This window comes from Momordica charantia (assembly GCF_013281855.1).
Source record: "Momordica charantia cultivar OHB3-1 chromosome 8 unlocalized genomic scaffold, Mcharantia_2.0 BLBB01000008.1, whole genome shotgun sequence".
NCBI classification, from domain to species: domain Eukaryota; kingdom Viridiplantae; phylum Streptophyta; class Magnoliopsida; order Cucurbitales; family Cucurbitaceae; genus Momordica; species Momordica charantia.
Window position 1 is genome coordinate 22,617,305 of NW_028275166.1, and position 27,922 is coordinate 22,645,226.

General features: G+C 32.9%; 2 protein-coding genes across 2 annotated transcripts; both read right to left on the bottom strand.

Annotated features, from left to right (window-relative positions):
* Positions 1-607: 607 nt before the first annotated feature.
* Positions 608-7,461, bottom strand: LOC111019289 (AP2-like ethylene-responsive transcription factor At1g16060). The gene is made up of 8 exons (XM_088127877.1): positions 7,194-7,461; positions 6,153-6,235; positions 4,357-4,365; positions 4,159-4,247; positions 3,166-3,239; positions 2,880-2,930; positions 2,150-2,226; positions 608-1,202 (listed from the first exon to the last, which is right to left on the bottom strand). The coding sequence occupies exons 1-8, from the start codon at positions 7,397-7,399 to the stop codon at positions 820-822; spliced, it is 972 nt and encodes a 323-aa protein (XP_087984003.1). The 5' UTR covers positions 7,400-7,461; the 3' UTR covers positions 608-819.
* Positions 7,462-12,504: 5,043 nt separating this feature from the next.
* Positions 12,505-17,119, bottom strand: LOC111019306 (Galactosyltransferase family protein). The gene is made up of 12 exons (XM_022295650.2): positions 16,703-17,119; positions 16,547-16,610; positions 15,725-15,774; positions 15,453-15,637; positions 15,085-15,148; positions 14,925-14,997; positions 14,677-14,800; positions 13,918-14,005; positions 13,769-13,819; positions 13,266-13,337; positions 13,070-13,182; positions 12,505-12,946 (listed from the first exon to the last, which is right to left on the bottom strand). Exons 1-12 carry the CDS (start codon positions 16,813-16,815, stop codon positions 12,924-12,926), a joined length of 1,020 nt encoding a protein of 339 aa, XP_022151342.1. The 5' UTR covers positions 16,816-17,119; the 3' UTR covers positions 12,505-12,923.
* Positions 17,120-27,922: the final 10,803 nt, after the last annotated feature.

Consider the following 27,922-nt stretch of genomic DNA (forward strand, 5'->3'; position numbering starts at 1 on the left):
CAATTCGAGAGGGCTGGAAAGCTCTCTTGCAATAGTAAGTGACTATTCACTAAAATAATGCCTACCTCCAATTGAGGGCCCTCTACCTATTTATTCTGCACTCACTCCCGAATCCTTTCCTAACAACTAGAGTGGAAAGTACCCACTCTACCCCTCCCTCCTATAGGTCCTAGATGAATGTAGAATTCTCACTCTACCCCTCCTACTATAAGTGTTAACAACTTAAGGTCTAACAAATTACTCGGCCATGTAGCACATCCCATGAATTCCAGCATCAATTCAACAGTCGTGGTAGTGGGGGAGTTTAAGCGATTATAGGACACCCTAAAGATAATGGTCGAACCTTAAGTTCTACTCATAGGTTTTGACCCAACTATGTCCATAGTGTTATACCTCGGGCTCTAAGTCGGTCTCTTAATGACGCGTAGCACGTGGATTCCTCCCACCTAGAAGAAAAGGGTAAGATCCTAACGTATCACCATGGCTAGCTTTTGTACATGACAACAAATCATTACAATTGAAAGAGTAACCAATATCAAGTACTACGCATGTACATTAGGAAAAAAAAATAATACAACAAATAAAAGAAATTAAGGTCTGACCCAAATCTTAACATTCATCCACTCTGATCTTATGCATACAATCTAAACATATTACTACTCAAACTCCTCGAAGCTATTCAATACATACACACAGTCGTTCAAAGCTTTTGAATTCTTCAATAAACTTAGTAAATAAGACATCTATTACTATTTCAAAAGTTGATTATTTGATCTCTACCCTTGCAAAGGCCTTATTCTAATATTTAAAGAGTAGGCATCAAAGACAGCCTTCAGTAAGGAGCGGAGTGTAATGAAACGGAGACATGCTAATTTGGTCTTCAGCTTGATCTCCATCGATATTAAGTACGTTCTTCTGGAGCAAGTCTCTGAAGACGGATGACTTGAGGAGGAGGCCGAGGGCGGTGCGAGAGGTGTCAGCGGTCGTCGTGGCTGCGGCTGTGGCTTGGAATAGATAGGTGGCGGTGTCTGGTAAGGGAATGTTGTGTTGGAAGATGGAGGAATTATAATGATGAGAATGTGATTGTGAGTGTGGTTTAAGCCATGTTATGTAGCTGCTGAGCTCGAAGTTGGTGACTGCGTTTATGCCTCTGTATTCTATTGCTGCCATGTCGTATGCTCTTGCTGCTTCCTCTTGTGTGCCTGAAATTATTCACTCTCTTTTTAGCTTTTATTTCCTCAATAAAAAAAAAACTACTTTTTTAACTTATATTTTAATCAATCTTAATTAGTCTAAGTGCTGGCTGTTTTTGAAGATAAACTGTAAGTGGAAGACACAAATTATTCTATTTTTTTAGTGTTAAATAAGTGGGGTGTGATTTGCTACCTTTTGATCAGGATAAGTGTCTTAACTAATTCAGCTAAATTAGTTTAAGTTTACAGACACAATTATTATTTGTGAATGAGGCAAATGAAGTATATGGACGTGTATTTTTTTCCCCCTTGGCATGAGAAATTATTGGAGGAGGCGATTGCAAAAGTGACTCGTAATTTTACACACGATGTTTAACGATTATTGAGAAGTCACGACGTCTATCACTGTTTTACCACTAATAGATGTATACTACTTAAAGACACTGATAGAGATTGCAAATCTTATTAGCTTTTGTAGAATTCCTATTATTTTAGGTGAAATTGTTATGTCCGCAACTTTCTCTAATATTAATTTATAATTATGATTCGTGAGTAATTAAATTAATTATGGTTTTTTTAACTTAATTTAAATTTTGATATATTCATAAAAAGAAAAATGTTCTATTAACAAATAATTGACTTTAACCATGTGTTTAACTACTAATTAACGAAATCAGTAGCTGAAAATTTACATATTTCAGAATCTTTTAAAACTCTACAAACATTAAATTTTATAAAATAATATGTCTTATAAAAGAAAAAAAAAAGATATGATACCAATAATCCAAACTTCTAATTATCTTCTATCAGTTTATGGCTTAGAAACTAATACTATCCAAAAAGTTTTGAATAAATATTTGATTATTTGTAAAGAATATGAAAGTCTATAGAAAAGTGATTAAATAGTAATTAAAAATTAAGAGTGGTGAATTTAATTAGGAGTTTAAAATACTGACTGTAAGTTCCAAGGTAGAGATACTTGTTCCCAAATACTCTTCCTATTCTTGCTTCCCACCTCCCATTGTGATGGTGCCTGCAAATTCATCTAAAACTTTCAATTACATACTCCTTTATCAAATTCTTTTTTTCTTTCATGTCTAACATTTCAAATTTGTGTCAATTTTATTTCATAATTTTACAAAATTTTGGCTGTTGGATATGTAACAATTTTGTTTTTAGTCCAATTTTAAAAAATGGAAACAGCTTTTTAAAAATTACGGGTTTGGATTTGTTTGATGACGATTTCATTTTTAGTTTCCTATTTTTAAAAAACATATTTAATTCTTCATAATTTTGGGTATGTTTATTTTCTTTTTAAAAAATAAACAGTTTGAATTCGTAGCTAAAGTTTTAGAAAAAATTAAAATTTAAAACTAGATTTTAAAATTTAACCTATATTTTGAAACTGTTATTAAAAAATAGATAACGAAAAATAACATAGAAGTAGGAGTAGTATTTATAAACTTAATTTAAAAAATAAAAAATAAAAAATAAAATGGTTATTAAACGGGATAATTTCTAAATTTTAACTTCGTTTTTGAAAACATACTTAAAAAGTAGATAACATTACAGAAAGAAATACAACGGTCTATCAGCTTAATCTTCTAAAGTACAAAAAGAATTTTTTTTCTTTTTTTGTCTATTTATCAATTTTAAATTTGTTGTTATCGCTATAAAGAATGTTACCTCGCAACACCCCGATACTTAGATACACCTCTAGAGAAACCACTGCTTTTCCTGCCAAGAGTAAAATGAGTCAAAATTAGGAAAATACTTTCCGATCATCTCACAATCAAAATTTTTGACCGAAGGTAAAAAAAAAAAAAAAAAAAAAAAAAATTATATTTTTCAATAAAATAAATAGTTTTGTTTTTTTTGTTTTTTTGTAATAATTAATATGAAATTTTGTGCAGCTTAGTGAATAGTGGAAATTAGAACCAATCAAAGCGTTGGATTTTGATTTTACACTTACCTTCTTAAGGAGGCCAAATATTCCTCCTTTGTCATAGTTTTCATTATCCTAACTTCTTCCTCATAATCAGATGTCTGCACAAAGATAATAATGATTATTTATTTAATGGAATAATGACACAACAAAGTAGATTATTAGTAATTTTTTATTGCCTGTTAACGTTTTTGTTTTTAAAATTTATACTTATTTATTAACTCTTTTTTCTAATCTACTCTTGAAATAATCATGACCAAATTTTGAAATTTGAAATAATAGTTTTCAAAAAGCTATTTTTGTTCTAAAATTTGTCAAAGATTTCGAAGGTGTTTAAAAAAAATCAGAGAAAACATAACAAAACGTTTTTGAAGTAAAGTAGGGAAAAGAAATATTTAGTAAATAAATATAATTTTTAAAACAGAATACCAAAAATAAAAAATTATTAAACAAAGTTGTAAACAAAAAAAAATATATATATATATATATATTTTGATAAATAAAAATAATATTTGTTCCAACAAAAAAGTAAAATAAGGATTTAAATACTATTTCAGTTCATGTAGTTCTAACTTTGGTTTATTTTGGTCATTTATTTTCAAAACGTTTATTTTGGTATCTGTACTTTCAATTTTATTTTAATCTTTGCATTTTCAAAATATACATTTTAGTCTCAATATTTATAAAAAAAATGACCAATGTAATGTCTATTTGCAAAAATTTAACACAAATTTTATACACGTTAAAACCCTTTAATATGAATTTATAACTTTATCTCAAGAAATTTAGTGGGTGTGACATGTCAGGTATAATTCAAGAAACGAGATAAAATAAAAAGGAATGGACCATGTAGAAACTAAAAAGTAAAATGAATGCTACAAAAGTACGTGAAGTGAAAAATGAAGAAAAATTGATAGTACATGGATCAAAAGAAATGATTTGAAAATGTAGGTACTAAAATGAACTAAAGTCGAATATATATGGACCAAAATAATATTTAAAACTAAAAGAAAATAGTACCGGAAAATTAGTGAAAGTTGATGTTCCCCAATACTTGAGTGCAGCCAAGTCATATGCTCTAGCAGCTGATTCTTCTTCATCATAAGCTCCTATTTTGATTTTTAAACACAATGATAAGATGTTATATAAACTTATACTTATACCAAATGATAATTAATTAATATTAAAATACCATGCATCAACTACAAAATTACTTACCTAAATAAACTGCTTAGTCCAATGGGTGGTCATCACATCATATAACACAAAGAAAAGAGTAAAATTAATTAGGAGCCATTCCACAAACACAAACACAAAGAAATTGGGAAAAATTAGTACTATTTCGTTGGCAATTTGGATTTTGTTTGTTGTTTTCATATCCACTGAATCAAATGGATTCATTGAATTCTATAATTTAAATCGTGAAAATTTTGAGAACAATATTTTTATGTTTATTTTGAATTTGAAACGTTTAAAATGCAGGATTGCATTTTTAAAAAAATTAAAAATTTTGATAAATATATTATTTCATGTTATAAGCTAATTTTATTTTTGGTAAAATTAAATACAAAATTTATAACAAAAATGCTAATAAATTAATTAATGTGACAATTGCAAATATGACAAAAATATTTAGTAAAATTAGCAAAATAACGACCACATCTAATTTTTTCAAATACAGTACTTTAAAAAAAGAACGAAGTCCAATTTTAAAATGACGACTTTACCCTAATGATTCTCTGTAATATAACTAACTAACTATATATATACACACATATAAGTGAAAATTTTAAAAACAAGTTACATATTTTAAAATAGACTTTTGCTACCCACTCCAATTTCCCTCAATATTATTTTAGATTAAACTAAACATTTAGTTGGTAACTAAAATATATAGTTAAACCAAGGTTTAAAATGTCAATGTTGATGTAAATGTCGAGGTCCCGATTTTACGGATATGTCGATGGACATGTCGATGTCGATGGATATTTCGGGAAGAAATACGGAGGATATTGATGCAAATTTTTTGAATTAGTAAATAAAACTTTAATTGTAGCTTAATTAGTTCATAATGTTCAATTTTGATCATATATCTAAATATATCAACAATATACATATGAAAATGTCGTTACGATGATAACGTCATAACAAAATCATGTATATACTTACATGTAAATTATTTGAATTAGTAAATTAAAGTTATTGATTGATTATGTTCTATCAATAATTTCTAATCAAATCTAATTTTTAGTTCAATAATTAAACAAGATATGTGAAATAGGTATAAAATTTGAAAAATAAAATTTATTATATACAAACAGTGGTGATATAATTTAACTAATACCAAATATGATAGTTTTCTTTTAATTCAAATAAACATATAATTGAGCCAAATTAGCCAAATTTGAATGAGGAAACCCCTTTAATTTGTTTTAGAAAAGATTTGATTTTTTTTCGTCAGATTTACTTATTTACCACGAAGTTTGTCTTTTTATAACAGATAAAAGGATGAAAACAAACAATTTTAGGTTTTTGTGACGCTAATGAATAGAAAAAATGGTTGAAAAAAAACGCGTTTTTGTTGGGAAAAAAATCAATTCCTACATTATCTCATGCAAACAAACTATACATATATTTTCAAGTTATTTAACCGAAATATCCATCGACACCACTAGTGAGAGTATATCTTTTCAAATTATTAAAAAAATCAATTTATAGATTGTAAGTAAAAAAAATGATATTTCCTCGACATGTCGACGTTTCCTCGATATTTCGTCGACATGTCGAGATGTCCTCGATATTGGGAGAAAATGACATTCTCCCTTGTGTCGATGTCGAGATGCTCGCCAGGTCGTTGAAACCCTAAGTTAAACACACGTTAAACATTTTCTAAATTAGATTTAATTTTCAAATCTACTGAAACACTTAAAACAATTAATAAACCTTTTTTTTTATTGGATCCTTTGTATTTCACTTTTTTTTTTCTAATCACCAACCAAATAATACATGGATACCTTGCTTTCCCTTCTTCCTTTGTGTTGGATTCCAAGATCCTTTGTCCCATAAATGAGCTTCGAATCGTCCTGTCCATCGATGTCTGTTCATTTTCAATTTGTTTATTCATTCATTCTCAAGTTCTCAACAACATAGAAAAGATTTTTAAAAAAAAAAAAATTGTTCATTTTTGTGATTATTTTGAGTTTCATGTCCCTATTTTTTTCAAAAGTTTGTGATTCCATATTTTATCTTTTTGATTTTGTTTCAATCAAACCCTCTTGCCACAAAATGTTGAAATTAATTTATGGACAAAAATGATAATATACATTCATTATAGAATTGGAATTTGGAAATACCAGCTTTCATTTTATGATAAAATAATCATCGCTTCTTGGACCCAAACTCGAGAATCCCTTCGATAGGATACAAATGAGATCTTTGTTCTATTGTTCTTTTTTTTCTTCCTTTGATGACCCTGAAATCGCCGGCCGTTTGGCTTAACCTCTTGCGTGGGGCACCCTATAAACCGGGAATTTTTGCGGCTATCACCAAATTACACAACACAAGTGGGAGTGGAACTCGAACCTTGGAGTACCTTCGGTATCAACATCCAGTCCTGAGACCACTCTGCCACACCTGCAAGTGCGATCTTTGTTCTATTGTTGATCGACGATTTCTCTATGAACGATATGAGTTTGGAGTTTGAAGAACGGAAAGGAGGAGTCCTCGGCTTACAATCGATAGAGGAAGATTTATTCAATCATATGGTTCGGACCCTAGAATATGACACCACTAGCTCATCCATAAAATTGAAAACCTATCCATACCAATATGACTTCTTATTGGTAAGTTGTAATAACTTATTCAACTTAAAATAGTTTGTCATATATAATAGAATCATTAAAAATATACTATTGTAAATTAATAGCCTAACAAAAAAAATTCAATCCAACACTAACTTAACCCGTTAACTCTAAAAAAGATCGGAAGTGTTCAAATTTTTATACTAAGAACTAAACGACATGTTTAACCATTCTTACTTTATGTATTCTCAGTACCTGCTAACTCCACGAAACCTTGAACTTCGTTTTGTCGTGGTAGACCGATCAGTTTGCGACTTATGTCGGGGACCATCTCCACTGGTGGCTGCACCTTCAAGTAGTGTGGAGGAAGAAGTACTTCTCCGCCGTCTCTTTTTACACTTGAGAGCCATGGAATCACTTCTGATGGGGCAGAAATCTGAGTTGAGAACTGTAAAGTCCATAACTCAAATTTGTGTGTTCTGCCCCTTCAGTTTGAGAGGGAGTGAAGAAAGTGGAAGAGTTTTTGGAGTTTATATAGTTTTAGTTAGGGTGTCGTAAGTGATTGAGAGTTGTTCTTTGTTTTTATGCTTGCTTTGGATTTTGTTGTTCCGATGATTGCAATGTCATTTCAAGACAAAGTTTTATCATTTGTCTTCTTGCCTTAACTAAATGTTATTGTGTGTCCAAAATTAGTAGCTTGTTGGAGCTTCCTTCGATGTGACCAAAGGTTGTTGATGATTTATGCTATTGTTTGGCTTTGTCTCTAAAAGCAATGATTCCTTAAAAAAAAAAAAAAATAGAAAGAAAGAAAGAAAAAGCGTACAATGGAGTTAATCCAAAAATCCTGGAATACAAGAGAAAAATCAACTTTCCACGTGGTATTGTAGCTAACCGAGTAGCTTTAGAAACATGTGTACAAGCTTGTATAATTAAGAATAACTTTGGAGGATCAACCATCTTTAGTGAAATATATCATTTTTAGCTCGGGAGTCAATTTTAACCCTTGAAATTTTAATTTTATCCAATAAAACTTTGAACTATTGCAATTATAATACATTCTTAAAACCAAAATATAGAGTTTTTAATGAAAATAAATCATACTTGTAGCTTCGTCTGAGAGCGAGTGAGCCTGCAACTTGAAAAACTCGACTCTGGTGCAGTGTCCCGTCTAATAACCTCTGATGCTCAAATCAATAATCGGAGCAGAAAATAGGAAAAGACGTCTTAAGTATTAATGACAAGTTTTTCACTTAATTGGTGATGGTGAGGGTTCTTCCTTATATAGGCTCAGGCGGTCGACCAGGAAGGACGACAGTTATGGTGGTAGGGCGTGCCGCACGGTACATCGTCTGGCGAAGGTATACGCCTCCGACAACTGGTGGGTGGCGCCGTTGCCTGGCGAAACCTCGGGTTTAGCATGCTACCCGTACCAGAGGGACGGAGGCGCACATCCCTTGCCACAGCAGTGTACAATGCGTAACCGTATGTGGTCCCCCGCCTTTCAACTGTTGACATGCGTCCTCTCGATTTTTACCCTCAACAATACTAAATACTAATAAGTTATAAAAAGAAATAAAAAAATCCTAAAAATCACGTCATATCATTGCACAATATATTAATATTCATAAGATTCCATTTCAAAATCAATTGACGACGAGAAGATCAGTAGTCCATGTGTATTATAAATGTTTGTCAGGTCCCTTATTTTTTTTTTTTTAACGTGGAATGCTACAATGTATGCAACTATGAAAATAAAACCTACCCACAAAATCAAGCAAGTAAAAAACGCTCAAATTTAAGTCCTACAAAAAATAGCCTTTTTTAATACAACATATGAAGATGGAGGTTCGAACTCAAAACTTCTTGGTCGAGAATTTATTCCTTAACCATTTAATATATGTTACGTAAAAGTTGGTTACAAATTATATAGTCTTATTTTACCGAAAATAATACTTTTTTATTATATGTTTTTATAAAAAAAAATGATAACAATAAGACGAGAAGCTAGAAATTATTTTCCCAAAATTTGAATACAACTTTGAGAGCGTTTTCTTAAAAAGAAGAAATGAAAAATGAGCTATGAAACACAAAGTTTTTTATAAAAATTAAAAACAAAAACGAAAAAATGTTACCAACAGCAGGATGGATTAGGACACAACATTAAACTTATATAATTTGGATAAAACTAAAAACATAAGACAGTTAGGTTTAGTCTTTAGTGTAATTAAAAGACGACAGCAATGAGCCAAAGTCCCCTTGTGTGTGGCCATAGCATTGGATTCTTCATATATTTGAATATTGAATATAAAGCCTGGTGATGTGCAGTGCTGCTTAACTATAATTTCATTCCTAATCCTAATACGTTACTTCCTATACTCTATCTCGACATATTTGATCATTGATCAAAAGGTTAGAAGTTCAAATACGAATATATTTAACATTTTCTTTTGAGAATTAAGCCAACATGAGCATAGTTCATTGGTAATTGACATATATTCCTTTTCTTGAGGTCGGAGGTTTGATCCCCATATTCCCCAATTTGTTGCATTAAAAAAACATCCTATATTTTCTACTTATATTTTTTAAAAAAATGTCTAATTAGATAATAATTTTGTTTTTTAAAATTAAAGTTTACTTAACTATAAAATTTCTAGCTTTTTCATGCATTTTTCACTTTTTGAAGAGTAAAAATTCTATTTTAGTCCTTGAGTTTTCACCGAGAGGCCGTTTGTTTTTTGGGAATCCAAGATTTTGATTGGACGGGCATATGGATTTCTACATTTGTTTTACGGAAATGTAGGGCACCCGAAATCTTGAGATACCATAGTATCCTAGGATGCCAATAGAGAGAGCTACCTTACGAGTTTTAGATGCCCTTTCGAAACATGAGTTTACAAGATTCCCGTGTTGAGGGATATCTAGTCTTTACATTTTTGCACTTCATTTTTTTCTCCATATATTTTCTTTTATCAATTTTCTTTATTTTTTCCTCAAAAAAATTCTTTATTTTTATTTTTAAATTTATAATTGAAATGAATTAATGTACTCATAATCTAATAAAACAATTTTATGCAATTAAGTATATTTGTACATTAGATTGATATGTAAATAAACTGCAATTCAATTATATAATATTTCCATTGATTTTTAATATTTTGAAGGAATTATATTATTAATAATATTTATTATCATAAATATATAATGTTAAAGCAACATTTTCTTTACAACCTACATATTTATGATATTTTTCCTCTTAAAAAAATATAATGTGACGATAAGATAAATAAATTTCAGCCAAGGTAACATAAATTACATGATTATCTTTTTTGGAAAACTATTAAAGTTGAAAATGAAATTTATATTATATTAATATGAATTAACTTGTTATAAAAAATAACATATAAAAAAGTAAACTATTAAATTAATTCAAATAAATCTATTATATTAAATGAATTTATAAATTATATGAATATTAGTAAGGGCATTTTTGGAACATTCTATAAATTTAACATATTCTCGATAATAAATCCTGTAAAACAAACATCACTATCCAAATATTTCCAGATATCCTTAATTATAAATTTTTCTACGAAACAAGCGTGACTATCTAAAGAAGCCGGACATTTAAATTCCAGGCATTTGAAATTCCAAGCATCTGTAGATGTTGGGCATCTGCATTCCTGAAAAACAAAGAGCCCTAATAGCTTAATTTTTTAAACAGTTGCAAATATGTCAAATACATTTACTAAAATTAACAAAATAGCAACCACATTTAGTTTTTTTTTTCAAATATAGCACTTAGAAAAAACGGAGGTCCAATTTTAAAATAATAACCTTACTCAAATGATATACATCTATAATATATCTGTAATAAATTTGACTATTGATATATGTATGTGATATACATCTGATAAGAAAGGAGAAAGAGCTTTTTCACTAGCAACCTAGGGTTGGTAGCGAAATTCAGTCTTCGTGACCCCATAACTGCAATATGTATGTGATATACATCTGAGATACTATTGATATGAGTATCTGTGCAATATGTATGTGATATACATCTAATATACTACTGATATGAGTGTTTGACTACTGATATGAGTGTTTGATATACTACTGATATAAATAAAATTTTTTGCTATATTTGAAAATTTTAAAAAACAGGTGACATTTTTTGAATTATATAAAAGATTTTCGCTACCCACCGTAATTTCCCTTAATTTTTTAAGAAGATTCTTGCAAGAGAGGTGCTAGAAGTTGGGGAAGATCTCCTTGCCATGTAGTACTAAAAAACAATTTTAGGGGATTTTGATTGCACAATTTAATTTAAAAAGATTTTGGACAAATAATGGGAATCAAATCTCTAACCTTTGGGATGATAAATGTAGCGTAGATGATGAACTCACAAGATCTTTGCAGCTATTTTCAACATACAACGAATTAGTGTGTGGGCACCTTTTAAGAGAAAGGATGAGGAATAGCTTCTTCTTGATCGCTACTAAAGATTAGGGAGAGTAGCACATTAGCCAAAAACCTGATGAATTTCTTAATTACATATTTAATTTTCTTAATTGATGTGTTGCTCTATCTCATGGATTTGGGAATATGAACTATTCCACGAGACCAGCCAAATCATGTAAATTAAAAGTCAATTAAACATTTTAATTTTAAAATAAATAATTAAAAGTTAACGAGAGCAAAAAGCTATTTTAAATAATTAACATTTTAATTCTAAAATAAATAATTAAAAGCTTCCAACTTATTATTCGTTGCAAAAGTTAACAAGCTAGTAGGAGGAGAGCTAGAGGGAGCAAGAGCGCGAGTAACGGATAGGAGCGAGTGAGTATAGAATAGACGAGTGAAAGCGTGAGTGAGAGAGGAAGAGCGAGAGCTAGAGTAAATGGAGAGCGAGAGCGAGACCTATTTTCAGTGTGGTTAGAAGCGTAATTTTATTTTGGAAAACCAGGTCAGATCTGATTTATGCTCAATTTTTCATGTCAGATAAAAAACTCAAGAGAGAGAAGAATATCTTTTTAAAATATATTTAAAATTTTGCCACATCATCACAAGAAAATAAAAAGGCACATCATTTCTAATGTTAAAAATGTTCAAAGAAAATTAACAGTAGTTACCTAAAAGCAGCGTTATTGAAACCTTTGAGGCAAAAAATGAAAATAAAATCGAAAACTCAAGCACAAAAAAGATATTTTTCCCAAATTTTACTATTTTATAATTATGTAATTGACTACAAAAAGAAAACCCTCATGATTATTTTTAAACTTTCCTACAGTTATCTTTGTTTTCAACTTTTATATTGGGAGCTACAACATGAGCAGATTGTAAATTGTTTCAAGATGGTGTAAGATTAGCACAAACTGCCAACTTTTGGATGATCGAAAAATTTATCCTTATCTACATTTAAATCCTATTTTATTTTGGTTCTTGAAGTTTCATATTTATAAACTGACATGAGAGCTGCTTTCCTCTATAATATAATAGGTGCCCTTTAACAAAACTGTGCCTTTGCAAAATAAAATCTACATTTCTCAAGTTTCAACTCGTCAAGATGGATTGTCAAAGCGGACATAACTCAATGGTAATTAACATCTATCTCCAACCAAGAGGTTATGAATTTGATATCCTATCCACACGTTGTACTAACAAAAAAAACTCACCGTAAAGAATTAACATTTATGTGGACAAACTACAGATAATAATGGCAGTAAGAGGCAGTGAAGTCCAAAGAATGAAGAAAATTACCGCTCCCTTTACCTGTTAATGTTCCTGTATCACACATCTTACAAACTGTTCAACCACTGGCCAATCTCTCGAAAAATCGCCATTACCGTTAGAATCCGAAGACCGTATCAGAAGTGAGATCTTCTTCCGTCTAGCCACACACAAGGACATCAAAAAGATATAAATTAGCTATGTGTTCTCTTCAGGCTTGTACTTCCATTTTCCATCAACGATCTTCAGGCAAATCAATCAGACACCAGCACAAATAGCTCCTGGAGAAGGGGGAGACAATAAATCAACTTGCCGTAAACTTCGTATTTTTTGTTTAATGTTGAAATTTTGGGGTTGAGACGATTGATTTCTCATTTGATTCGTTATATTAGAGAGAGACAAACCTGCAGCCCAAGAAGAGCAGCAAAACTTCCCCTCGTCAATGTATGCAACGTCGAGCCCAACAAACCAGGAACCGGCCGTGACATCGTCATGGGCGTAAGAACGGAGAATAGATCTACAGATTTGATAAACCCAATCTAACCATTTGTGTTGAGGCATATTACATGCAGACAATGGATGACAAGGAGAAAGACTTGCCTGTTTATTGAAATAAACTTGGCCAGAGCTTTTGATATGACATACATTTCACCTGAAGCATGACGGAAGTATCTGTTTTCCAGAGATGACAATTTTTATTAAAAAAAATACAAACATATGAAACACAACTATAAATGCGTATTGATAACTTCCACAATATATAGCTGAAAAGATGAGTCAATGTGTGTTTGGAAATTCTTTTAATATAAATGCTTTTGCTAAAAGTAATTCAATTATAAGTCTTTATTACTAAAAGTACTCAATAACCAATAATGATAGTTTCGGTTCGAGAGTGCTTTTGACTGTACTGAAAGTGCAAAAACACTCCCAAACATAGGGTTAGTATTCAATATATTGCATCTCTCTCCAGGGAAAAAAAAAAGAAAAAGAAAAAGTACTCAAAATATAGCATGTTTGCAAAGCAAGTGCAGTGGAAAGTATTTAGCAGGACGAACTAGTAACATAAATATTGCAATATGGCATACGCATGCAATATCACTCACGTTTTTTTGTCACCAAATTTCCACCAATCTGGTTCGTACCATTTATGGCCCCTGAGAAGGTCCAGACAGAGAACGATAAGAGATTTAATTTCATGGTCAAAGGTTCAGTACCTATGTTAAAAACCTACTGTCATTTACGCCATACTCACGGTTCAGAGAATACTTCACCAGATTTCATGCACCCGACATAGACACGAGGTTTGTCCAAATAAGAAGCAAGTGTGCTCCCCAGGGCATCTGTATAGGACAAAAGTAAATTACAAAAATTATAAGCCCATGTATACATTTCCACTCATAAGTGCATAAGCACAAAACGGGAAGAAATTGAGAATAATAACGAAGACAAGACTACAAACTATGTGGTTGAAGATATAGTAAAAAGGTTGAGAGTATTTTTCTTTAGAAGAAAAAAAGGGTCATGAAAAACACAGGCCAAACCCAAACAAAAGGAACCCTAGAAAAGAAAAATTCCAAGAAGTAAATCCCTGTAATAGTCAAAAGGTAGGATAATCATAAAGACCCAAAAGGAGGCGTTTACATATACTAGACTTCAAAGTACTTCTCAAGGTTCCACTACCTTCTTAAAATTTCTTTTTATTTCTAACCAATGCTCTAAAGAATAGCGAAAGAGCCAGTCTACAAATGAAATCTATCTTCAAACAGATGATGCACAAGGCCCTCCATTATAGTGCAACAGTATCAACTAATGTTGTATAACTTGTATTACATTATCTCACTTTTAATTCAAAGAGATATAGCAATGGCTTATCAAGAATCATTGACAGGCTGGTGTTTTCTTCTTGTCTCAAAAATGCTAATCAAGATCAGTAACTTTCTTTGGGAGGATGTTTCATATGCAAAGCTAGATGAATTGACTGGGAAATATTCATCTCAATGGTTGTACTAACCAATATTTATATAAACATCATCATTGACTTTGGCATAAAATTCGGCATCCCATTTATCAACAGCATAAGCAAAAAAAAGCTTAGCCTTCTTTGGAAGCTCTTCAGGCGCCTCCACATGGTCATTCTGTAAGAAGTAGGCCAAAGCCAGTCAACTAAATTTTACTTACGTTTAATCCAAAATTCCATCACCTATAAATGGATGGTTTTGATGTTGAAGCACACTGTCTATAACAATTAAGAAAACATACATGTATAACGAAATCATTATATTGTCTATTTTCATCGTCAATGGCCCTGTCTAAACTGTCCCCACGGTTTGCACTGCCATAAAACTAGATGTTAAGAAAGGCATTCAAATTAAAATCAAAATATTAGACATAAAGATGATAAATAGATGGAAATAGAAACCTTCTTCCAATGACAAATCTAGCAATTATGCCCTTCTGATTCTCCATTTTTTTCAAAGAAGCACCTGCAAATGAAGCTCTTAGTTCTAAACATTCAATAAAAACAGCTTTAAGAAATGAATGTATATACAGAAGAAATGAATGTTCTAAACATAAAGAGGGATAAAATTTGTTCCCCTGCAGTAGGAAAGTGCCACGATGAATTGCAGTCACAAGAAGCAATATTTTTCACACCATATCAAATCCCCAATCTGATTTTTCATTCTCAACCTTGAATTTTCTGTGTTCGTTCTATGAGGCCTATACAACCACAATCCTAGCAATTGGGTACACGAATAAGTTTGACCACAGAGAATAATAATGCATTACCAGTTCCCATCCATGCTTTACGAATTGCATCTCTGTTGTTTTTGCGGCCAAATCTAGTGATGACTCCAATTACAACCAAGGGGATCCTTGTTTCGTTAGTCTCTCTTGAATGCTTCACCAAAAAACCCTCCTGTCTAGCAGCAGCCAAATCCATCTCAAGCGCCATCAACTTCTTTTGTTGTTCCCTATCAAGAAAAAAATATATTATGAGAGATTGGTGCTGCATACTTAAAATTAGATAATTTCAATTCAACCAATCAAAAAATAACTACCTGCAGGCTATGATTTTTAATGTATCATCCACTGAGATAGCAGACTGTCCCTGTACAAGTACCACAGATCAATTTTAATAACCCAGGGAAGACAAAAATAAACAAGTGGATATGAAATCAACAAAAATTCCAAGTGGATCTGGCACCTATAAAGGGGCATAATAGTAACGAATTCAAAGCCAAGAACTAATAGCCACTACTACACGTTTAGGATAGGCCATAGGCTCATAGCAAATAACATGAAAATATGCTCCGTTTAAATCGTTCTGTGCCATCTCATAGCAACGGTTCAACTAGCAAATTTTGGTTGATTAAAGTTTTCATTCAGGATTTGAATGCACCTATCCACTCGTACCTTTGTAAATCATAAAAACCAAACAAATGAAAACAGGAACGGTCTGTATTTGTTTGATAATTACCGAATAAACTGTGGCAGGGAAGCCAGTTACAGAAAATGATAAAAATTGGCAAACTCATACTAAGTTTTTCCAGGCATGAATATTCCTTTAAGAGGCGGGATATCTTGAAGTAAAGAAACATGTAATGTAATATATTTCAAGGACCTTCGTGTAAGTGTCAACCACGTGCTTCTCCCCTATGCATTCTACAATGCCATTGAACGCCACTTATATTAATATTAATCAAATTCTAAAAACCTTCCCAATCAATGTAATAATTGAACCACCCGTCACAGAATAGTATCTGAAATTCGGCTTAAGCCCAGTATAGAACGAAATGCGGATGCTCAACTGGCGATTACAAATAACATCCAAAACTCCATAAATCAGTAAGCGCAATTAATGGCTGAAGCGGCTTACTCACCTGGCCAGTTAGCCTATCCAGCTCTTTAATCAAGTAAACCCTGTTCTCCGCATCCTGCCATAATCTGCACACATCGTCCAGGATTCAAAATCATCGATAATCAAACAGGGAAGGAAAAAAGAAGAAGCGGGGACGACGAAATCAAAGAGAACGAACCGGCCGGCGACGTAGATGGAAGCGAAGGTAGCGAACATGGAGAGCAAAAGGGTGGGAACTCGGGATCGAATAGGCATGCCCGACAGGCGAGCATTCGATCCCTTACTCCGCATCTTCTCAGCAACTAACAGGCTTCGTCTTCAACCTTCGAAATCCAAAATGATTCAAAACTGATGCATTTATCAGATCTTGCAGATCACAACATCTGAGACTTGGTTCGGTAATGAAATTGCTGTGCAGGATGGATTCGATTCCGGAGCAGAGAGCTGAGAATTGGCCGAGACTGAGGTTGGAGGAGCAATTGGATGAGAGAATGGGGGAGAAGAAGATGGAAGAAGATTGATTCCGCGGTTGGTGAATTGTTTCACTCCATTTCAGAGCTGGAGATGAACAGAAAGAAATTGCATTCAAAATCTCATTATCAAACTTTGGTAAGTAATAAAAACACACAATCTTTTTTTTTTTTATTGAGAAATCTAATTGGTTAAACACAGAGAGGAATATCACAATTAACCTCTTCCTACATTTTTTACCTAAAAAAAATTAATATTCTTTTCAAAAAAAACAAAAAAATAAAAAACATTGATATTTACTATATGTGAAAATGAATTTAAATACTTGTCAAATAAATAATGAACTTTATAAATTTGAATTTAGAATCTTTTTTCTAATACTCCATAGGAGTAGAGATTTTAATGTCTTTAACAGAGTTGAGCGCTCAGTTGACAATTTGAATGCTCAATGTCAAAATAAATAATAAAATTTTAATTTATTGTATTTTTTTTTTATGAAAAGAAAACGAAATTCGTTAATTTGTTATCATTTTACAAATAAGTTTATGTATGTTCTAACTTTTAAAGAGATATTTATTTGTCAAAGTAAATCATAAATTAAAAAAGTTAGTAGTCATTTTTAAAGTATTGTAAATATTTGGCAAAATGAATAGTAAAATTTTAATTTGTTATCAGTATCATAACCTTTGTGTGCTGAGAGGGACAGATTTATTTGTCAAAATGAATGATGAAAATTAAAGAAAAAAAATTACCACCCAAATTTAAACAAATGTAAACATTGTTTTTTATGGGGAAAAAATAAAATTTTACCTCGGACATATCACAGTCAATTTTCACTCTAAAATTTTAATTTTGACCAATTGAACTGAATATTAGATAAATATTGCAAATTTTTTATCTTCCATTTAACTTTCATTCATTCATCCACTAATTTTAACGGAAAAATAAACCTTAAAATTTACTAATTTCAACGAAAATCAAGTCTCAAACAAAATTAAGTTTAGTTAATAATAAGCATTATTCTAAATTTCGCTGGAGTCGATATGTCGACGATCTCGACATCGACATAGGAGAGAAAATCGTTTTTTCCCAATGTCGTCGACATGTCGAGGAAATGTCGATTTAGTTGTTTTTCAAGAAAAAAATCTAGACCGAAAATTTTGAATCCAGAAAAGGTTTTCCGCAAAGTGCAAAAAGTAAAGTAAAACAATGATCTATTTTAAATTTAAATTAAATTTAATTAAAAAAATCTAACAAAATCTTCAAGTAATTGATTTAAAAGACAAAAAAATTTTAAATTAAATTTAACTACCAAATCTTAAAACATGAAAAATCAATTTAACTCATTATTATTAAAAATTTAAATTTTAAACTAAATCTAATTTTTCTAAAATTATTTCATCCTTTATATATATTTATATTTCACATGTTTTATTCGCTATATTGATTAGAAATTATCAATAAAAAAGCAACATTAAACTTTAATTTATTAACTCAAATAATTTTTATATATGTATACATATGATTTTGTTTCAATATTTTCATCGCGACGATATTTTTATAAATATATTATTTATATATTTAGATATGATGATTAAAAGTGATTAGTTAAAGGTTTATTAAGCTACAATTAAAATATTATTTATTAATTTAAAAATTTTCCATCAATATCTACTATTTTCGCAATTTTCTCCGAAATATCCATCGATATGTCTGTAACATTGGGACCTCGACATTTCATCGACATCAACATTTCGAACCTAATAAGACTTCATTCAATAGCCCTACTAAAACTCAAAAAATTCTACAAAAATCTAGTTTTAAGGTTATTTTTCTTTATAATTTCGTAATGGATATATGTTATATAATTCATTAAATACACGTAAGAATATTTTCACAAATTTTCAAATATAAGCATATGAGAAGATAAAAATGGCCAAACATGTTGAAATTGAAAGTTGAAAGTAAAAATGGATACAACTTCCCAAATTTAGGATTAAATATTGAACTTAAAACTTCCCTTCTGAAGATTTAGAAGGAATCTCCTCTCGAATTTCCCGTAGTCCAATAACATATAGATAAATGGACATTTCCCACTCCCCAGGTTGTTAAAAAAAAAGTAACCCAAAGTGAGTAATCCAATTTGGGTTTTTTTTATTTTATAATTTAGGTGGGTGGCTAAATTTTAGCACCCATTTTAAAAAATGACCATTAGTTTTTAATTTCACATAAATGGTTAAATCATATTTTAGGAGTTTAAAAATATGGTGGTTTTCCAACTTTACCTTTGACCATGTTTTTTTTGTCCTTCTCATATTCAACCACCTAACAAATTTGATTTGAAATCAAATTTACTTTCCTACCATTTTAAGTTGTTTCCTAAATATATTACCACAAATTAAATTATTTAAATTATTTTGTTTTGAATTTGAATTAATTTAAACGATTTGTCAAGGTCTTCAATCTCATCCATCTGCCATTGTTCTACTGTCATTGGTGTGGTTTTTTAATTAAATTATAAGGGCAATACATGCATAAACCAATCAAAGAATTATTAAACTTTGAAGGACAATACATGTATATATAACTATGCAATTCAATTATAAAAATTAGAAGGTCAATACATGTATATACCAATTGAAGAATTATCAAAAGTAGAATATATGTTTTGAGTCTATCGGCTGATGGGATTTTTTTACATTAAGAGGGGGAATCTCTATATTAACAGGTCAATACATGTATATACCAAAATACAACTCAATTATCAAAATGCAACTTCATACATGTATTAAGGTATGTTGGTCTCGATGGTCCATACATGTATATATTAAAATGCAACTCAATTATAAAAATTAGAAAGTCAATACATGTATATACCAATTGAAGAATTATCAAAATAAGAAGGTCAATACATGTATATACTAATTGAAGAATTATCAAAATCCCTCGTCCCGTTTCTAAGGTGATTGTGCATGATTCCTTTGAATGCCTTGATGTTATAAAAAAATGGCCAAAATAAATAAGGCGTCTTAAAATATGGCCAAAAATATGAATAAATCTAGAAAGGGAAGGTAAATATGTAATTCCATTTTAATTGCTCCAATGTTTTTATGCATGAAAACAACCGAAACATATTATCATCTAATAGATTATCTACAACAGAAGTAGGCAAAAAAAATCAAAGACTCACCACCAATATCCATAAATGAAGTAAATATGGCCTCTTCCTCAACCGAGACATTTATATAAAACTATTGAAGCTATACCTCTTCCTTGCTTTCTAAGATACATTGTAAGATTATTTTAACCCTAACTTTTATGCCCACACTAATTCTAATTAGATTTACTTAAATATACGATGTATTATAATATAAAACAACGACATTTTGATGCAGTGGGTCTTAGATGTTTCTATAGCCTATATGGACATCTCTAACAAAATCTGAAAAAAAAAAAACAAGGGAAAGTGGTTATGGATATTTAAAAAAATGTTTTTATTATAAATGAACCATCATTTAAATACATTTTAAAACAAGAACATAGCACTCCTCTTCTACGGACAGAAAACAAACATCATCATGTTCTCATAAAGACTAGTCTGCATACATGCCTTGATTTGTATATGCAAGTATCATCCCGATGGAAACATGCGTGATGAAAACACTTTCCTCTATTTGTGAACACTTTCTAGGTATCAACATCATCTTCTTTCCATGGAGTGATTGGTAGCGGTTTTCTTATTCTTCAAATTCAATTACTTTTTTGCTAAAGTAGTTTAAATTTATAAAACCATATTTACAATTTCTTATTCTATATAATCTTTATTTCACTAATTTACAGGTTGTTTAATCATCTTTTAGGGCTTGTCAATTGCCACTTCTCTCCCCCTTCCTTCTCTCGTCTCCCATTCCCCTACCCCTCTGGTAGCACCTTCTTCATCGACGACCACTCATTCCTCATGCTTACCCTCGGCCCGTTTGTAACGTTCTTCCCCAAAATCCACCCCCCCAATCGCCAACACCGCCATAGTTGAAGCCTAAGAGGAGTCCAACTACTTTGCCATGTTCAACCCCCTCGACAATGTCGTCGCTCTTTATCTACTAGGCTTCGATTTGATAAAAAAGCTCAGACAAAGTTCTCTCCTAGATTTTTTTCATTTGGTGCTGATTCTCCTCTCTCATCTACCCTCCCATCATTTTCTCGTTAGGCCTCATCCCCTCCACTCCCTTTCTTTCAGGTTGAGTTGGGTTGAGTTGCAAATCAACTTCGATTCCATCTGGTACCTAAATTGCCTGACTCAAATTTTTGAGTTGGTCCAAAAAATTCTCTTAACCCAACCTAACCCAACTCGTGAACACCCCTAATCCAAATAGTTATGCTACGGTTTGTAAATATCGATTAGAGATACTTATAGAGTAGGTACTATATTCTATGAAAGTAGTGAGAGGGCTATTATGGTCATTCCACAAGGGTTTGATGCACCGTCTTAGGCTTTTTTAAACACATTAAGCATGAAGGTATGACCTTATCATTCCTCTACTCCAAAGAATGTGTATCGTAGGAATACAATTATGAAAAGCTTTCCACAAACAATGCTTGATTTTGGTTGTTCTGTTTTTACAGAACTGCTATCTGTGACGTAGGGAGTTACCCCACGTCACTTAACGACCCACTCCCCTGCAATTTTGCAGGGGAGTTTTTATTATATATATAATATTAATAAAATTAATATTAATAAAACTAGTATTAATAATAATTGATATATATATATATATATATATATATATATATATATATATATCAAATAAATAATTAACACTTAATTATTTATTACAAAAGTAGAATCATATTCTATAGCATTTCTCTCGTATAACCTATAGTTGTAACGTACATCTTATGCACATTATTTTTAATCTATAGTTTTAATATGAATCATATTCATATGAATCTCATTCAAATAATTTCTCTCATAATATATAGTTTCAATTAGAATTAACTATATATTATAATATATCACTATACATATAATCCCTTGAGCAATTTGAACATTTCAAAATTTTTCAAAAACTCGTTCCTTGTTTTATCTGTAATGAGGTAGCAGGGGGACCTAATGGACCTACAGATCAAAAGCTTCTAACGATTCGAGATTAATCGGTCAAACTCATTGACCGAGTTAATCAACATTCGTTAACTACGGGTCACTCTACTAAAGACCCACAACTGCACTCTTCTCACTGCAGAATGTTTTCGTGTCCACGAATATACGACCATTAATGACAAGTCAATCTTTCATGAGTGTTCCTAACCACAAATGTGTCAAATTACCGTTTTACCCCTGTGTCACATCTTGCTCCTTAAATACCACTGCTCCTCTAATGAACAACCCAGTTATGGTCCGACCAATGACCGGAAGTCCCTCTCGGGCTAGTTAGAGGGTTGGACCCCTTGTTCAAGTCCCGGAGTCAGCATTTAAGAGAACACTCTTCTATTCCCTAAAGTCAAGGAGGAGTGAATTCCATCTTATGAAGTTATGTTCTCAGCTCCCCACTCGGTCTCGTCCCCAAAATGGTAGGAATATTGAGTCGGCGTTGCGGGTCACTCTCACCCATACAGATCAAAGGACGAGCCCTCATGGGCATGAGTCCATAACTCACTCAGGATTGAGAATGAGTTGTTTGGTCATCCTAAGAAATAGCAATCTGTTAGTTAACAGTGTTACATCTAAAGCTTGGCTATTTCGTGGTCCGGTCTTATACAAACTCATTGTATAGGATACCCTCACTTGCATGTCTCCACACGAACGACTTGGATCGAGCCGTTTGTAACATTTACAAAGTGGGTCGTATCCATAGTGTTGTTAGGATAAGATACCTAGCCTTATCCATATACTATAGACTCTTTACGTTATTCACAGAACATTATCCACTTGTATATCAGGGGTATATCAAATATATACCTAGTATATCAGGGGTATATCAAATATATACCCAGTATATCAAATATATAACTAATAGATATACTGTCCCGGTTACATGATGATAACCTTGTATGTTTAGTTTATTGGGTTTTGGACAATGCAATGCTATGAATTCAACAACAAATTGATTGAATAAAACTTTATTGAATATACATTTCTTTTTACATAAATACAAACTACGAGTTTAGGGCAACACACCCAACAAACTCCCACTTCAACTAAACTCGAGTGGGGTGTACATTATCAAAAAGCAAAAGGAAAATACAATAAACTAGGGCATACACTATACACATTACATTTCTCCCACTTACCATAGACTAATCGTACAATGCTCGTAGACCTAGACTTTCTAGATGACCCTCAAACACTTTAGCCGTGAGTGCCTTCGTAGAAGGATCAGCAATGTTCTTTGGAATTTGCCACAACATCACTGTTATCACAAGAAAGCGTGATGGCCAAGTTCATATTTGAAACAACTTCCAAATCGGTCAAGAACTTCCTAAGCCAAACCGCTTCTTTTGCTGCTTCACAAGCTGCAACGTACTCAGCCTCCATCGTGGAGTCTACGATGCATCCTTGTTTGATGCTTCGCCAAACTACAACTCCTTCGTTAAGAATGAAAACTGACCCCGACGTGGATTTCCTAGAATTCTTGTCTGTTTGGAAGTTAGAGTCAGTATATCTTATAAGGATCAAATCCTTAGTGCCATACACGAGCTTGTAGTCCCTCGTTCTCCTTAGATACTTGAGAATTCTCTTAACAGCAGTCCAGTGATCATATCCTAGGTTGGATTGATACCTACTGACCATCCCTACTGCATAGCAAATGTCAGGCCTAGTGCACAACATAGCGTACATTAGGCTGTCCACTGTTGAAGCATAGGATATACGTCTCATATCTTCAACTTCTTGAGGTGTCTTAGGACATTGGTCCTTAGACAAATGAATTTCATGCCTGAAGGGCAATAAATCTTTCTTGGAATTTTGCATCGAATATCGAACAAGCATCTTGTCAATATAAGTTGCTTGAGACAGGGCTAGTGTTTTGTTCTTGTGATCCCTTAGAAATTGGATGCCAAGAGCATACTGAGCTTCTCCCAAATCCTTCATTTGAAACTCAGTAGCTAACCATTTCTTTATGTCAGTGAGGTATCCTACATCATTCCCAATGAGTAGGATATCATCCTCATACAACACTAAGAACCTCATACAACACTAATAAGGCTATAGTGTTATTGACGATCTTATTGTATACACAAGACTCATCAACGTTTTGGTCAAAACCATAAGATTTGATTGCAGTACCAAACCTTATGTTCCAAGATCGAGATGCTTGTTTCAATCCATATATGGACCGTTTAAGCTTGCAAACCTTTTGCTTTTGACCTTGTGCTATGAACCCTTTGGGTTGAGATATATATATACTTTCTTCAAGATTGCCATTTTCATAAAGGCAGCCTTGACATCTATTTGCCATATCTCATAGTCATAATATGTGGCAATGGACAAAAGTATTCTTATGGACTTAAGCATAGCTACAGGGGAGAAGGTTTCTTCATAGTCCACCCCTTCTTTTTGTGTGTAACCTTTCGCCACTGTCTCGCCTTGTAGATATGTACCTTTCTTTCGACGTCTCGTTTTCTCTTGTACATCCATTTGCATCCTATGGGTCTTACCCCGTCAGGTTAGTCTACAAGTTCCCAAACAGAATTGAAACACATAATATCCATTTCCAGGTCCATGGCTTTGACCCATTTGTCATTTATCGACGTCTTCCATTGCCTATTTGTAGGTCAATGATCCTCGACACCGTCATTAGATATGACAACTTGGGTTTCAATTAAACTCATATAGCGATCAGGTTGTGACACAATCTTCCCACTACGTCGAGGCACTCTCAATTCTTGAGATGGATATGACTGAAGTGATGTACTGGCTCCGTCAACAACTTTTGTTGTAGTGTCAGTTTGATCAACAACTCTTGTTGACGTGTTTGTAGCCTCTTCGGAAATCTCGTTAATCATCACCTTACTCCGTGGTTTATGATCTCGAACGTGGTCTTCTTCCAAGAAAGTGGCATTTGTCGATACAAACACTCTGTTTTCTTGTGGATCGAAGAAAAAAACCATCTCTCGTCTCTTTAGGGTAACCTACGAATAGACATACTTTTGAACGAGGTTCCAGTTTCTTTGGGTTAGTCATTAGCACATGTGCCGAGCATCCCCAAATGTGAAAGTGACGTAAACTAGCTTTACGACCCTTCCATAGCTCAAAGGGTGTTTCAGAAACACTCTTTAAGTGAACTACGTTCAAAATGTAAACCGCAGTCTCCATTACCTAACCCCAAAACGAGTTAGGCAACTGAGCATAGCTCATCATTGATCGAACCATGTCCAACAGGGTTCTGTTTCTCCTTTATGATACACTGTTTTGCTGAGGTGTACCAGAGGCTAAGAGTTGAGATGTGATTCCATGTTCTATCATATAGTCCTGGAATCTCAAGTCCATATACTCTCCACCCCGATCGAATCGAAGTGTTTTATGGTTTTGCCTAATTGATTTTCAACTTCAGTCTTGTACTCCTTGAACTTTTCAATAGCTTCAGACCTATGTTGCATTAGGTATAAATAACTATACCTTGAATAATCATCTATAAAAGAGATGAAGTATTCATACCCTCCTCGAGCTTTAACATTCATCAAACCACAAAGGTCTGAATGTATAAGTTCTAAGGGCTCTTTGGCTCTATAACCTTTTCCAATAAAAAGTCGTTTAGTCATCTTGCCTTCAAGATAAGATTTACATGGTTGTAAAGAATCATCTTCTAACTCATTTAGAAGGTCATTTTTAACTAACCTCTCAATTCTATTGAGATTAATGTGACCTAATCTTAAGTGCCAAAGATAGGTATTTTCTTTGTGAGAAAATTTTTGCATTTTATTTTGAGTTGTAGCATTTTTAAACAACTCAATATTTAAAACTGCTTTAGTTATGGTTGGTCTTAGCACATACAAGTTTTCAAGTAAAGCAGAACAAATGTTGACACCATTTCTTGAAATGAACGCTTCATTTAAATTAAAAGAAATGGAATACAAATGTTCTAACAAACAAGAAACTGAAAATAAGTTCTTTTTAATTTTAGGAACTACGTACACATTATCTAATAATATATACATATTCTTGTTTGTAAACAACTTGAGCTCCTGTACTGCCACAGTTGAGACGACCTCTCCCGTTCCAACCTTGAGAGTCATCTCTCCAGTGCCAAGCTGCCTCTAGGAACTAATTCCCTGAAACGAAGAACAAACGTGATTAGTGGCTCCTGAATCCAATATCCAAGCGTAGTCATCGTTCTCCACTAACCATGTTTCCAAAACAAGTAAATCATATTTACCTTCGTTGGCTTTCTTCTTTTCGGCCAGGTATTTCGGGCAGTTATGCTTCCAATGCCCGTCCATGTTGCAGTGGAAACATTTTCCTTTGTCTGCAACCTTGGCCTTGCCTTTCTTAGCAGCGGCAGCAGCGGAATCAGGTTTAGACCCCTTACCAGCAGCCTTCTTCTTCTTGAAAGTCTTACTTCTAGAAGAAGAGGACGCAGACTTTATTCTAGAGGACGAACCTCGATGGAACCTCTTTGAGGTGGCAACATTTGCCTCCCCTTCTTGTCCCTTACTTTTCATAAGAGACTGGTAGGTCTGCAACTCGTTTAAGAGTGTGGTAAGAGTGTATTCCAACTTATTAATAACCGCATTACTGCAAAATGGTAGGAAACTCTTCGGAAGAGGTTCCAGAATGAAGCTGACCTGACTCTGTTCGTCTATGACAGCCTCGTTCGACTCTGCTACATTGAAGTGGACCATCAGGTTGAGAACGTGTTCTCGCTCTAAGGAGCCCTCCTTCATAAGGGAGTTGTAAATGAACTTAAGGGCTTCGTTTCGAGCTTGTGAGGACGGTTGTCCAAACATGCTGTGCAGCAAGTCCATTATCTCCTTAGCAGTGATCGTGTCCTCGTGCTTTTTAGAAAGCACATCAGATATGCTCGCCAAGATGTATACCTTAGCCTTGTCATTGGCCTAGATCCATCTGTCATAGAAGTTGCGCACCGCCACAGTGGCGTTAAGCATAGGAGCTTGAGGACAATCCTCTCACAAGACGAACCTACGATCATCTATCACGAGTATAATGTTTAGATTCAATTTTCATTGTTTGTAATTCTCGCCATTAAGTTTTTCCGCGGCTAGGAGTGCAATAATAGAAGTAGACATGCTAAAAGTAAAAACATACCTATATTAGTTTCATGCATTATTCTTTTGAAACCAATCAAATTTTAGCAAAAGTAATTAACCACCCTAACAAAATTGTTTTGCAACGACGCTTCAGTGATTTAGAGCAACAGCCACCGTAGGGCAGACAGTTACTCCTTCGCTAAATTGAGACATTCTCAACTAAATTTTATACCAGAATAACTCCTATTCTTATAATCTTTAGTCATTGTTCATTTGGTCAGGAAATTTCTAACTAGCTTAACAATTTCCCGTAAGTGTGACCCACCATTTTCAAACCTCAGAGGTCCGCCCCAATTATCCCACTGTAGGGAAGGAAAATATTGGAGTAAAAGCTAAGTGACCCTTATTTGCCATGGTTTTGATTCCATACAATGAACCCTCCGTAGGGATGGTCGTATCAGGACGATACGCAGGTCATGTATGAAATCTCATGGTGCAAACCAATGGCGGAGACCGCAGGATGTGTTGTCACACATCCTTCTCCCATTTACTATGAATATTATCTCCATTCACCTCGATATTGAACCATGCAAACACTTTCCGTAGGGAGGTCGCGCTCAGTGCGACACGAGGCCGAGCAAGGAACTTCACAGTGTGAATATAAAGGAGAACGTGAGAAAGAGAGAAAAAGATGTTATATATACCTTGTATATCAAACATATAC

What these genes read in the sequence shown, in the direction of transcription:
- LOC111019289 (XM_088127877.1), bottom strand. Translation starts at nt 7,399, where the DNA reads ATGGACTTTACAGTTCTCAACTCAGATTTCTGCCCCATCAGAAGTGAT. An exon ending in CAACTTTCACTAATTTTCCG is followed by an intron (nt 3,240 to 4,158) that starts GTACTATTTTCT and finishes ATCTTTGTGCAG; the next exon opens with ACATCTGATTATGAGGAAGA. An exon ending in TATTTGGCCTCCTTAAGAAG is followed by an intron (nt 2,931 to 3,165) that starts GTAAGTGTAAAA and finishes TACTCTTGGCAG; the next exon opens with GAAAAGCAGTGGTTTCTCTA.
- LOC111019306 (XM_022295650.2), bottom strand. Translation starts at nt 16,815, where the DNA reads ATGCGGAGTAAGGGATCGAATGCTCGCCTGTCGGGCATGCCTATTCGA. An exon ending in TAAAGCATGGATGGGAACTG is followed by an intron (nt 15,149 to 15,452) that starts GTAATGCATTAT and finishes CTTCATTTGCAG; the next exon opens with GTGCTTCTTTGAAAAAAATG. An exon ending in AAATTTGGTGACAAAAAAAC is followed by an intron (nt 13,338 to 13,768) that starts GTGAGTGATATT and finishes TCTGGAAAACAG; the next exon opens with ATACTTCCGTCATGCTTCAG.